The sequence below is a fragment of the Struthio camelus genome, chromosome 1 (assembly GCF_040807025.1).
Source record: "Struthio camelus isolate bStrCam1 chromosome 1, bStrCam1.hap1, whole genome shotgun sequence".
Taxonomy (NCBI): domain Eukaryota; kingdom Metazoa; phylum Chordata; class Aves; order Struthioniformes; family Struthionidae; genus Struthio; species Struthio camelus.
In genome coordinates this window covers 73,437,215-73,449,450 of record NC_090942.1, presented here as the reverse complement: position 1 = coordinate 73,449,450, position 12,236 = coordinate 73,437,215, and the positions used below count along the sequence as shown (strand labels likewise).

The following is a 12,236-nucleotide window of genomic DNA, read 5'->3' as shown; positions in this document are numbered from 1 at the left end:
TCATCTCATGCCTCGCAAGTGAGCGTCACACGTCGCCCTTTTTCATTTGTACAAAATTAATCAAAAGCATAGAAAACTTAAATGACTTAAATGTACTTTAAAATAAGACCTGTGCCACACCTGAATTTCTCCAAGTCGATCAAGTTGCTCCTGCATATGGTTCCTCGTTACTGTTACATCATACTCTAATTTATCATATTCTCTCCAAGCTCTTTCCAGTTCCTAAGTGTATAAACAGAGAAATGCAAGTGCACACTCAAAAAAACCACCAAGGATACTTTTTTTTTCATTTAATAGCATAAAATTTCAGGAAGTAATTCATAAATAGATACCAGCAATAAATAAATACATGTTCTAGGGAATGTCATGCTTAAACAACTTTTTCATTTTCCAACGATGCTGCATGAAATTAAAGCAAACAGTATTTTGGCATCTTCTACAAACAAAAAGATAGGTAAGGGTGAAATTTTAATCAGAGTACAGCCTTTACATACACCAGGTATGTGGGTCTTAAGCTTGCTTTCCATGGAAGCAAAACCCCACAACAGTAGATGCAAATGTGCTTCTCTTATCCCATAGAACACATTCCTGTGAGTGTAAAGCATGTGCATGTGTATGCAACATGTTTTATGTCAGACAAACGTGAGCCATCTAACCCTGCCTGTGAGTTTGCCAGTGAATGCCCTAGACTTACTAACACACCATTACTTTACATATGCGAAACTACGAACACCAGATGGGAAGAGGCGCAATAAAAAACCTGCACTGAGATCAGCCCTAGCATCTCACTTTTCAAGCCCGCATCAAGCAATTTTCTCAAATTAGCATAAATTAAACAGCTGAGGCGGGAAAGTATATTTTGAGGATTCCCTTTCCTTCCCCTACTGCTTCCATTTTCCTCAGCCAAACAATACCTTTCACAACATATCTAAGGCTCAGACTGAAAACAGTACTTGAGGGCCGACTTCCTATCAGTTTCACCGCAACAAACCAATGGAATTTGAAACTGAAATATGTTTTGCATATTGATGTAAGTGGGCAAAGATGATTCTTTGCCTTGTCTTCTCAATGAAAGGATAGTAAACAGATATTCCCTTCCTTCCATTTTTTAAGGTTTTTGAAAGTGCATGACATGAAAGATCTTTGAAATGCACTGGCCCACCATAAAGAGCGATTCTGACATCATAATCTTTCCTTCTTTTCATCCTGTAGCTCTTTTTGTTTAAACAAGTTACACAAAATATCTGATAAACTGTATGTTTTTATTATTTTGCCACATTAAATAACTTACACGTTATTTACTTGCTCTCTAATCAATTTTCTGTACATATTATAAAGATGAAAATTACCAAACCAGTTAAAGTCAGTATGCATTCATTCCTAGCAAAAGAAAAATGTAAGAAAGACTATGCGAAGAACGTACCGAAAAGATCATTTTCCAGCTGCCTCTGTGAAAAATGCAGCAAACTGAGGTTTGTTGAAATGTACTGAAAAGTCACCAGAGACAACCCAATTAAGAATAAGAAGATAATTGTTTAACATTTCACTGGCAAAAGTGTATTACTTACTGCAGTAGCTCGAGATACTTCTCGACAGGTGCTAAGTAGTCCATTCTGCAAGTCATCTCTCTGTAAGACTACGTTTTGTATGGCTGCTGGGTTATCTGCATTCATTTCTATCTCTTGACTTGCTGATAGCAAAGCTTGTTCAAGCGTGTACTAGTATAATAAAAAGAATTATTTTTAATGTTCTGCATCATTGGGCTGATTTTCATTTTATTTCAGTTATCAGTGTTCTGATAATAAGCATGTAAAATAACATCCACTTTAGGTAATAAATACAATCGTCCTACTTTCTCCTTGTGTAGCTGTTGAAGCTTCTCTTCCAGTGCTTGCACAACTTTATCTTGTTCACATAAACGGCTAAGCTCAGCCTAGTATATAACAGAAAACAATTGCAATTAGGGGCTTGTTTTTAACATAATCTATAACCAAAATATAACTTGATCAAAGCATTACAAGAGACTACATAAAATGCTATTATCACAACATATGAATTCTAAAATTCGGAAAGCATCAGTGTTGCCTTTTTAGGTTCACCCTAAGAAACCCTCTAAAGGTTTTATGAAATAACTGTTAAAAATAGTATGAATCAAAAGCTATAATTTATATCTAAATCTTCTACCTAAATATAATTTATATCTAAATCACACCTAAATCTTTATAATCTAATAACAGGTAATGAAATATTGTTTTACTCTACCTATCATTCTTAATTATGGTAAACAATACTGAATATATTCATAGTCTTTCCTATAGTTCACTTCAGGGTGTGGTTTTAATTATTTACTAATACTAACCATAATCTGCTACCCCACTTACAGGAGGAGCCCCCTAAGAATTAAACAACCTTTTTGATTATGCAGTGCCATTGACTTTCATGAACTACTCTGAATTCTTTCAGTTTAAACACAGTGAGCTGTTATTGATGGTTAAAATATAGACTTCTCTGAATTTCTGATATCTGTGTGTTTCGGACGAGCGGTAGCTTCCAGGACAAAGACATTTTCTATTTTTATTGCGTTTTAGGACAATGGAAAACTTCAAGTTGGAAGGGACCTCAGGAGGCCTCTAGTCCAACTTTCTGCTCAAAGCAGGGTCAGACGAGGTTACTCAGGGCTTTTATCCAGTATGTTATTGAAAATCCCCCAGGCGGGAGACTGCACGCAACTCTGATTTTTAATTCTGATTCCACAGGATCCTTAAATACATCTGAATTTCTAACCAATAAGAGTCTTCCATTCTACTGAGACAAATTTTAGTTCTAACACAAGAAACCTGCTCTAAGTTATAATGTTTAATCAGATGCAAGTATCCAGGATACGATGATTCTCACATTTCTCTTAACTAAACAAAATATTTTCCTATTAAATAATTTCACATATGGCTATGATGACAAAAATTCAGAGACACTGACATGATTCAAGGCAATGCCTTTGAGGAGTACCGACATCAAAAGGAGGCTGGAACGGGGTAAAGATCAAACCAACGCAATGCATCTGACAAATCTTTTGCTTTTTGATGGTTCCTAGAGGGTAAGTACAAGTCCTCAAATGGACTGTCAAGTACAGGAAGGGGCAAACCTAATTTGTGCATCCTATATACAGCATCCACGTGCCTCAAACAACAGCCTTTCAGACAGTGTTGATCTAAATGTATTTTGGCCTTTCCCATGGGCCATACAATTCTTTTCTGATCTGGTGATATAATCTGCCAGATTGAACCATGCCCAAAATATTTACCGAACGAATAAAAGAAAAATCTTCTCAAAGTACTAGCAAGGGAAAATGCCTTTACTTTAAGGAGCTATCAAGCTTCCTGTAGAAGAATCCTGAGACGTCTAATGTTAGCCCTACTGATGCACGCAACCATCGTGGTCTTACATAGGTACTCACAACACTGTTATGAATTTGCTCCTCTTTCTGCTTGTCTTATGAAATATCAAATCTTTCTTCCAGCAATATGCATTATTGCTTGTGTAAACGTAAAATGCAACAATCTACATTTTCTTTAATAACTTAATCTGAATTGCATAAGTAAATCAAAGGAATGTAAGAGTTTTTTTTAAACAGTATTTCACGCAAAATACGAAAAGCCAAGTCTTAACCATTTGATTCTGCTAAAAATCATTTAAGATTGTGTACATAACAGAGTTGATGGGATATACTCATGCTACGTTTCATGTCCTGTAATACGCTACTCAACAATTGTCCTGACCACCTCCTTGTTGTCATACAGAAACTAAGCCAGTTCTGCTCATGCTTATGATTTACCATTCTGAGGTATTTAAGAAAAGAATTTTCTGATCTTTGCATAAAGTTTCCACTGCAAGGCAATGCTGGATACATGATGCACAGTTTTTGTGTTTCTATTTATAATCAGTAGTACGTGTCAAAATAAAATCTTATGCCCCTCAATTTTACGATGCAATTTCTATTGGTAGCCTCCTATATAAGGTGTGCTTCAAACCCAAAAGTCAAGGGAGGAAATTATTGTCAAAATAAAAAGAGAAGGACCAACATTTCCAAGGAAAAAGAAATACAAATACTTACATCAATATCCAGCTCTTCAGTTCTATATTTGTACAGTGTACCCCTACATTCTTCTTGTGTTAACTATAAGGAAGAATAATACTGCCATAAAACAACTTAATTGGACTATGAAAATGAAACTACTGTTCAGCTTGAAAGTTTTAATACAATAAACCAGTTTTTGCTCTAATGTCAGACATCACAATATATTTTTAACCAAAACATATTAATGGAGATAACTAAATGGAATGTCAAACAGACTGCCAGTAAAAAGTTACATCCACTAAATCTTAACATAGTCCGTCTGTATTTCTATACCACACTGGAGTTTTATAAGTGTACAATTTATCTTGTGATAACTGGGACATGGATTATGAAGTAGATGAAATGCAATCAGAGTACACCTGAACCCACTGTTGCACACCACTATGTACATTTTTGTATATGCATCCTAAGTACAGGGACTCATTCTACTTGGAATCAATCAGTCTGGGTCCACTAACATCAAATGTATTTACAAGGAGGAAATTTTGACGTGAATTTGAAATCAGAATGACTTAAGTATGCAGAATGCATGTAAAGCATCATTAAATACATACCCAGTAAGTGTTGCCAAATACCTTTTTAACTTTTTTTTCATATGGATACCCTCCTTCCCCAGAGTTCAGAGTACTACACAACTGCCATAAATGGAAGTCTGTCTGCTGTTTATCTGGACGTCAGCAAACTTGCCTGCTCATTCTGGTCAGCATGTAAGGTACCCTCAAGCTACTTTCGCAAAGCTCCTCACATCTTACCGCTTTCAGTCTCTAAACTGACTAGTAGCAAGTTTTAAAAATATTTTATATATTAAAAAAAAGGCAGCTATCCATTTTAGAATAAGAACTGTCCTATACAATAAATATTTGCATAATACTGTCAAATTTCATATTCTATTTAATTAAAAGTATGTGTACAATGAGTCCCAGCATATATGCTTTCCTGTTATGTGTATGTCATGTCATAAGGCCATCGTGGTTTAACAGTACAAGAAATGACTATAAAAACACAAGTCCATGTTAAAGGACACTTATAAATAAAATGACTAGGGAAGGGTTAATCAGACAAGCATTCCAAACATACAATAAATCTTCAACACACTTTAGTGTTTCATTTCAAGACATTATGTCCACATACCTCATGCAAACGCACCTGGTGACAATTTAAAAGTATGCATAGTGTATTAAAACCACACAGTAACTTTCTTTGACATGGACATTTAATGAAAATGAGTGTCAACATATGAAAAAAGCCACAGCACTTTTGCACCTCACAAATGTCAAAAATTGTATGTTTAAGACATCTATTTAAGCCCCCACTATCGTAGAATTGTGTTTTATAACTGTTGATTTTATCTTAATGAGAGAAAAATGAAGAATGGAAATATTTTTTTAAAAAATACTCATAAACATGGTCAATATAAATGTAGGCCAAACATCTTTTGCCTATAGAGGAAAAACTAGTTACATTTCACAGAGATAGATTTTACAAGACAAAACTTATCCATCACTAGACATATGCATCTTTCCAAGACACCCTTCAACATTTTAGATGACTTGCCTGAAAAAAAAAACGTAAAGGAATTTTTTCAAGCCCGTAGTTTTTTTAAAAAGTGAGCCATTTCTTTCTTCAGCAGCTCAATTTTAATTATAGCTGAGCTTAAAATAGCTTGCCAGTTCAGCCTCCATATCATTGCCTACCTTCTAAATGTATGCAACTATTTAGGAAAATCGGAATGTGTTTTCAAAGAATACTTTATATACGTTAACTATTCCTACTAAAATCCTAACACATTTTTTAAATTGCTGCCATTGTCTTCCTTTTATCAGTATTACTAGTTTACTACAATAGCCACTGCTAGAGAAGCCTCTTTCACTTCCACATTTTTACTCTAACATTTTACATACACTTTACACACAGACACTAAAATTATATGAAATACTTAATCTATCTCTAACAAAGCAGCAGTTGCTCTCTGCACAGCACACCTATAAGTCATCTTAAGACAAAAAGTGTAGCATGTTATCATATTCTATTGGAATTACACAAGGAATTGCAGTAGACAAAATACAATTACACATTACAAGCAAGGTTAAAATCCTAATAACCCTGGAAATGCATTATAAGAGCTCCAACAACCAAGTTAGAAAGCTATTTTATGTCACGTTCAACGAAAGCCCCCTTCTCTGAATCGTTCCTACAAATATTTAACCAGGCCTATGATTTTAGAGAAAGAGTGCCACCTACTGAACCATCCACATGACTTGCTACAGACTTCTACAGTTTTCCTTGACATTTTCCTACTCAAAAACAAAAAAGTCCATTTCTGCTAATATGGTGAAATACACTGTAAAGCTGTCAAAGATAAGTCGCATCTTCAGCACCCCAAAACAGAATTTACCATTTTTGAAAGGCAAACTGCACAGACTTGGGTCATGCTTCTATCTTACACATGAAAAGACAAAGCGGCCTTAATTCAGCCTCCACCATATGTTGGAAATAATTTCTATTAATAACGTCAACTCCTATGAAGAAGGAAATGCCCACTTTCATGTTCTATGGATCCTCCTTGTGTAGGTGCATACACAGCAGAATTTAACAATTTCATATTATCAAATTTTAATTTCCTAGAAAAGTAGATGTCATATACCTTATAGTCCCACCAACAGATGCACCATCTCCTTTAAAAGCCAATATCAGATTTATCATAGAGGTGCATAAACCCACTACAATGGACACTGTCCTGAGAGGGAACATTCTTCCCAAATAAAGACAGATTAGCAAATCTCTCTCGAGACATGAGGGGTTAAGCTTATTAAAGTAGCCAATATTAAAAAATTCTAGTTGAAGAGATTATTTCATCATTTTATATGCCTTTTTCAGACTCCCACTAACCATTCTTATTCAATAAATATAATATGGCAGGAAGTTTCACAGCCTAAGAGCAAACTGAGCACCTCTGCAAGGTTACTGCATGAAAATTAAAACAGGACAACATAGGACATTTGTAGTGAGCATGAGGTTCAAGTCAGGTTTCCAAAAGGCTTTTTTGTTTTTAAGGACCTTATACTATCAGGAAGCAGTGCAAATGAGCATTTACCCCACAGTTAAGCAATTGTTTAGAAGAATTAGATTTCTTTTAATTTAGCTGCCTCAGAACAGAGCCCAAATAGAAAGAACGTGTCAAATTTTTAGACATGCAAATAGCATTTTGCATAATGCAACAGATTTATAATTTCAAATATAAGCAGGAATACATGATTTTCAGCTCAAATACAATAATCTCATGCATTCATAAAGAAAATCTGAAAAATACTTCTGCCTATAAATCTCAAAATCTAACATGTGTAGACAGGATAAATATATGTATCTGGTTTAAAAAAATTGCCAAAAGGAAAAAAAAAATTAAAGATCATTTTTATATCATGTTTTTAATGCATTAAGAACAAAGACCCAATTAAAGACATGGTTGTTAGCTTGTTTTACTCAGACTTTCATTTCCCCCCTTTAGTAAACCCACTCAAATTCAGGAAGGATTGAGAATAATTCAAAATTTTTCAACCAACAAATCCCCCTTCAGATAAAAAGATTAACACTCCTCACCTAGCATTAGAAAAAAACCCAAATTAAAAAGGGGCTCAGGCTGCAAAAAGTCAGTCTATATTTCTCTTGTCTGTACATATGCTCTGTACATAGAGAATCAATGCCCTGGCTTACGTCTGTATATTTATAGCAGTCTGTAGAACAGACTGATACAAGTTGAAGTGATTTAAGTAATTTTTTAACACTGTGATTACTGAAAAATCACAAAGAAAAATAGCTTAAATAACAGATTTTAAATAGTAAGGTTTTTTTTGTTTTTTTTGTATTTTTTACAAAAGAACTGTTAATCATTACAAATAAATACAATATTTAAATTTCTAGTTAAATATGAGCTTTACATTGAGTCAATTCCTTTTTGCTAACTAGGACACGCTACTTACACTGTTGTTTAAATTCAAAGAAGAAAATAGGTTTTTCTTGCTTTCCCTTGTTTTCCTCTGAATAAGCTTAGTTATAAAATTGAACTGAATACCCTGAAGCAAAGAAAGATCCCATCTGTACCTGCAGAAATGGTTATGGTCATCAGAAACTAGTTTATCCAGACACCAAAACAAGTTTTTTACATAGAGACTTCTCCCAATTCAGATGTTTAAATTTCTTTTAAATGTCAAGGTCAAAGAGGAATGCTAAAAAATATTTAATTTGATCGGAATAAGAAATTATATCACGTTTAAATTTTTATGTAAGTTGCCACAGTTTTAAATAGGTTAATTTTGCATTAGAAGAATTTAGAGGCCAATTTAAACAGCAAACTGTGCATATTTTTATCCTTTTGGGAAGTCATTTAATACAATGTTTCTTACAGGAAACTGGCTATGATAGCATAAGGTCTTGCTAGTGTCCGATTAATGTAATACAGGGCTTCTGCACAAGTTTGCCCACATGTCACAAATGCTCGGACCTGCAGAGACTGTATCTCCAGCAGCAAGTGGGTATTCACTCTTCATGACTGTTTGGGTTTACCGTTTCTTTGACAAGAACGTCAAGAAAGGTGCTGATGCAGCATCAAATATGAAGCAGTGCGTATGTCACAAGGTAAAAGCAGTGCTGTGTAGACATACCTTAGCTGGCAGCATAGCCTCATCAAGATAAAACGGAGACTTATTGGTACCCCTAACTTGCCGAGTTGATTAGCCCTGGCACAGCTATATCCAAATGCATCTAGACTAACATTAAAACCCGAGCTGGTTTATTCTGATCCAAAGCTGTTCATTGTGCATACGTTAAGACTTACTTGTCAGATAGAGTCTAATATAGAAAACCGGTTTACTTCTAAAACCATTTACAATAGCAAGGCATCTTTTTTTTTTTAAAAAAAAAGGAACAACAAAAAAATCTTCAAAGTAAGGTTTGAGGGCACCTTATTTCTCCCATGCTACTCCCGAATAGCTCCTTCAGGTTCCATGTTAAAGTTCCCCTTTTTGCACTGAAAGAGTACAAATCAGGTGTTCCTGACCTAAGAAGTTATCGCATGCCATTGTTTCAGCAAAGTCTCTCGCGATCCACTTCCTTGGGAAAGTAGAGATGCCTCTTGCAACTTTCCTGCATTGCAAGAAAATCTATGATGCAGAGCTGACTTTCAATACAATAAAACATGAAATTAAGCTGCAGCAATTTATAGAGACATGTCAAAGCATTAATCACTAGTTAATGATTATTTTACATGGTAGAATGTCTTATTTTCTTCTAACTATGCACCTTTATTGGCTCACAAAGTCACTACCCCTAATTGAAGGAAATGGATCAGATACTCTCTTCTGACTGTCAGCCAGACCTGCACACCTCATCAGCCACAAAACATGACGTTCATTTAAATAACATCACCTTTGTTGCAGTTGCAGCTAGGACATTTTAAACATTTTCTGATATGGCAGGAACTATTCAGTTCAGCCTCCATGCTCCTAAGATACTGCAGTGCCAACAGGTATGTATTGGCCATGCTCATAAGTTAACGCAGGTCTCAACTCGCAGACAATATTTCCATTCACATTTCCAATTCTTCTGTCTTACCAGTTACAACCATCACTCGATATTCTGTACATGCACAAAGTTATGTGCATTGTTAAGTCTGCTGTGACTTTATTAACAGATACTGCCTTTCGGATTTACAGTTCCCAGATCAAAGTAATTTTGATCCTTTCTTTCTTCAGTGGCTAAAAGGCTTGGTAGATGCAAACAAAAACTTGTAAATCCACTTCCTAGAATGAAACAAAATTGCCAGAAATGACCAGGTAAACACCACTCACATGCTTTTGTAGTTGTCAAAATAAAGAAGCACCTTTGAACACTAATTGCATAGAGTCATGCTAAGACAAAATGTTGGAAGCTCATTGGAAGTTTCATGAATTTACTGGACACCTGCATAAGACATCAGCTAATTAAAGTCTAGACAAAAAAAGTTATTCAAAAGGGTACACTTAATACTCAACAACAAAAGTGCAGCAAAAGCCATGCTAACAATATTGCAGCATTTTATAAAGCATGGATGACTTGTGGTTTTCCAAAGCAAATAAGAGAAACACCAATGTTATGAATAAATCTGAGGAACAACCAAAACTGTCACTAAGGAAAATTTTTGCAGATGATAAAGCAATTTCATTCACTATCCAAGACCTTACTTGATGGTACAGTTGTGGTCTTAGCGCCGAGTTCTCAATCATAGTGTGAACCATGGTGATTAAAGGTTCATTCTCTTTCATCTATTTCAAATCAGGAGGAGCATACAGCAAACATCAGTTTACAGCATGGCTAGATTTGAAAGACGACACTGTAAATATAGCCTCTACTTTAATTTTTTCTAATAATGCAGCAGATTACATTTTATCCCATGCTTTTTATAGATTCCATCATTCAGTAATATCAAACATATGAAAATGTCAGTAATGTCAAATAAATGTAGTAAAAACATATAAAAATGCTCAAAACCAATAGAATGCTCACTGACCCAACTGCTCCCTTTTCTAAAATAAGAATGCTTAAAATAAGCCTGGCTTTACAAGCCCTTGAAAAAAAAAGTAGTATAGGAAATATGCAATAGGGAACACAAACCTTCATCAGAAAGCCTTTTAAAACATAGATCTAATGACTCAGTGTTAGCATTCACAGCCTCTGAATACTGAAGCCAGGTTTAGGCATATGTTCATGTATTGCAAAATGCCTTTATATATTGCATTGTTTTATATACTCAGGAACTTTGAATCATTAGTCACTGTATTTAACCCCCCTCTCCAAACCACCCTCCAGACTATTTGGTTTACATTTCCAAGAAGGTCAGACATTTTCTATCATGATTCATATTTATTGCTGTGTGTGCAAATATAAAAAACAGGTCCTTTGATCATTACAGTAAAAATTACATACATTTGGCATTTCAGAAATGCAACGCTTAGCACACAGAGAAAATGGTCTAGGATTCTACAACAGAGGACACGGAGTACTTGGAAAATTTTAGATTACAGAAATATTATGCTGTGTAGAGCTGGATTAATAGCCATAAAAACCTTTAACCCATCCAGCTTCTGGATGCCCCTCTCCAGCATTTTTTCAAAAGGCAAAATCAGTATTTTTCAGTTTTTTGTTTTAAAAATGAGCTTCCTAATAGTAAGCTTTTTTTTTTCTTGGGGGGGGGAACTTTAGGAAAAAACAGCTCCTTGACCTCTTCAGCAATACTCATTTCAAATACGGTTACATAGGAAGACAGTATTGTGAATACTTAGGATCTTTCATCCTGTCTATACACATATACATAGGAATCATGAATCTGCATGGCAAGATTTTGTTTCACAGATTGAAAGTCTGAGTTTTTAATGCCTTCTAGAATTTCTTGCCCCTCCCTATTTTTTTTTTAAAACCTAACTTGTACATTTGGAATAAGTATTTTATTTCCCTAATGAGAAACGTTTTTTTTGCTGTTGTAGATATAGCACTTTGTTGTTGTTGTTTTTAAACAGAGAGACGTTTGAGTAGCTGATAAATTAATCATCTGAAAAAAGAGTACCTTATTTTAAGAGAGTAAAAGCTTATGATGCTGTTTATGTAAGGTAAAAACAAACAAACTACAAATCATGAAAATCGAAAGCCTCCTACCCCCTTAGCCTCTACAATATTACACAACCTCAAAACTAGAACTGATGCAAGAAGCTGTACTCCCTTTACATTACAATTTAGTCTGAAAAGGAAAAAAATTCATAAACTGGGTGATACCGGAAGAGATATACTTGATCAACAATAGGATCAAAAACCAAACTATCAAACTACAGCCAACTGAAATTTTTATAAAACAAAAAAGAGGCTGAAATATTTTATTAGGAGTATACTGGTTTGGAAGCATTTTTTTAATTGGGAGGATTTCAATGGCTTTAGGTTCTCTTGTTAATTCTTTTAAAAAAAAAAATTTCAAATTTTATCTTTCTGACTTAGAACAAACAATGTCAAAACTAATTTGTGTGAAATTGTTCAAATTGTTCAATTGTTCTGTTTTACCCAGACTAGAAAGGAAGTAAAC

At 34.7% G+C, this 12,236-nt stretch overlaps 1 protein-coding gene across 20 annotated transcripts in view; it reads right to left on the bottom strand.

The window, feature by feature from the left end:
* The window catches only part of PLEKHA5 (pleckstrin homology domain containing A5), a 173,144-nt gene that overhangs the window by 19,360 nt on the left and 141,548 nt on the right, over window positions 1–12,236 (bottom strand). For 12 of the 20 annotated variants that reach the window (XM_068948409.1, XM_068948402.1, XM_068948429.1 and 9 more), the window contains 5 exons: window positions 10,351–10,431; window positions 4,112–4,174; window positions 1,853–1,933; window positions 1,569–1,718; window positions 121–222 (listed from right to left, as the gene is read on the bottom strand). In XM_068948409.1, the coding sequence (XP_068804510.1) occupies window positions 121–222; window positions 1,569–1,718; window positions 1,853–1,933; window positions 4,112–4,174; window positions 10,351–10,431 (477 nt within the window). The remainder of the gene's footprint in view (window positions 1–120; window positions 223–1,568; window positions 1,719–1,852; window positions 1,934–4,111; window positions 4,175–10,350; window positions 10,432–12,236) is intronic. The other 8 variants (XM_068948492.1, XM_068948519.1, XM_068948483.1 and 5 more) reach the window with 1 other exon arrangement.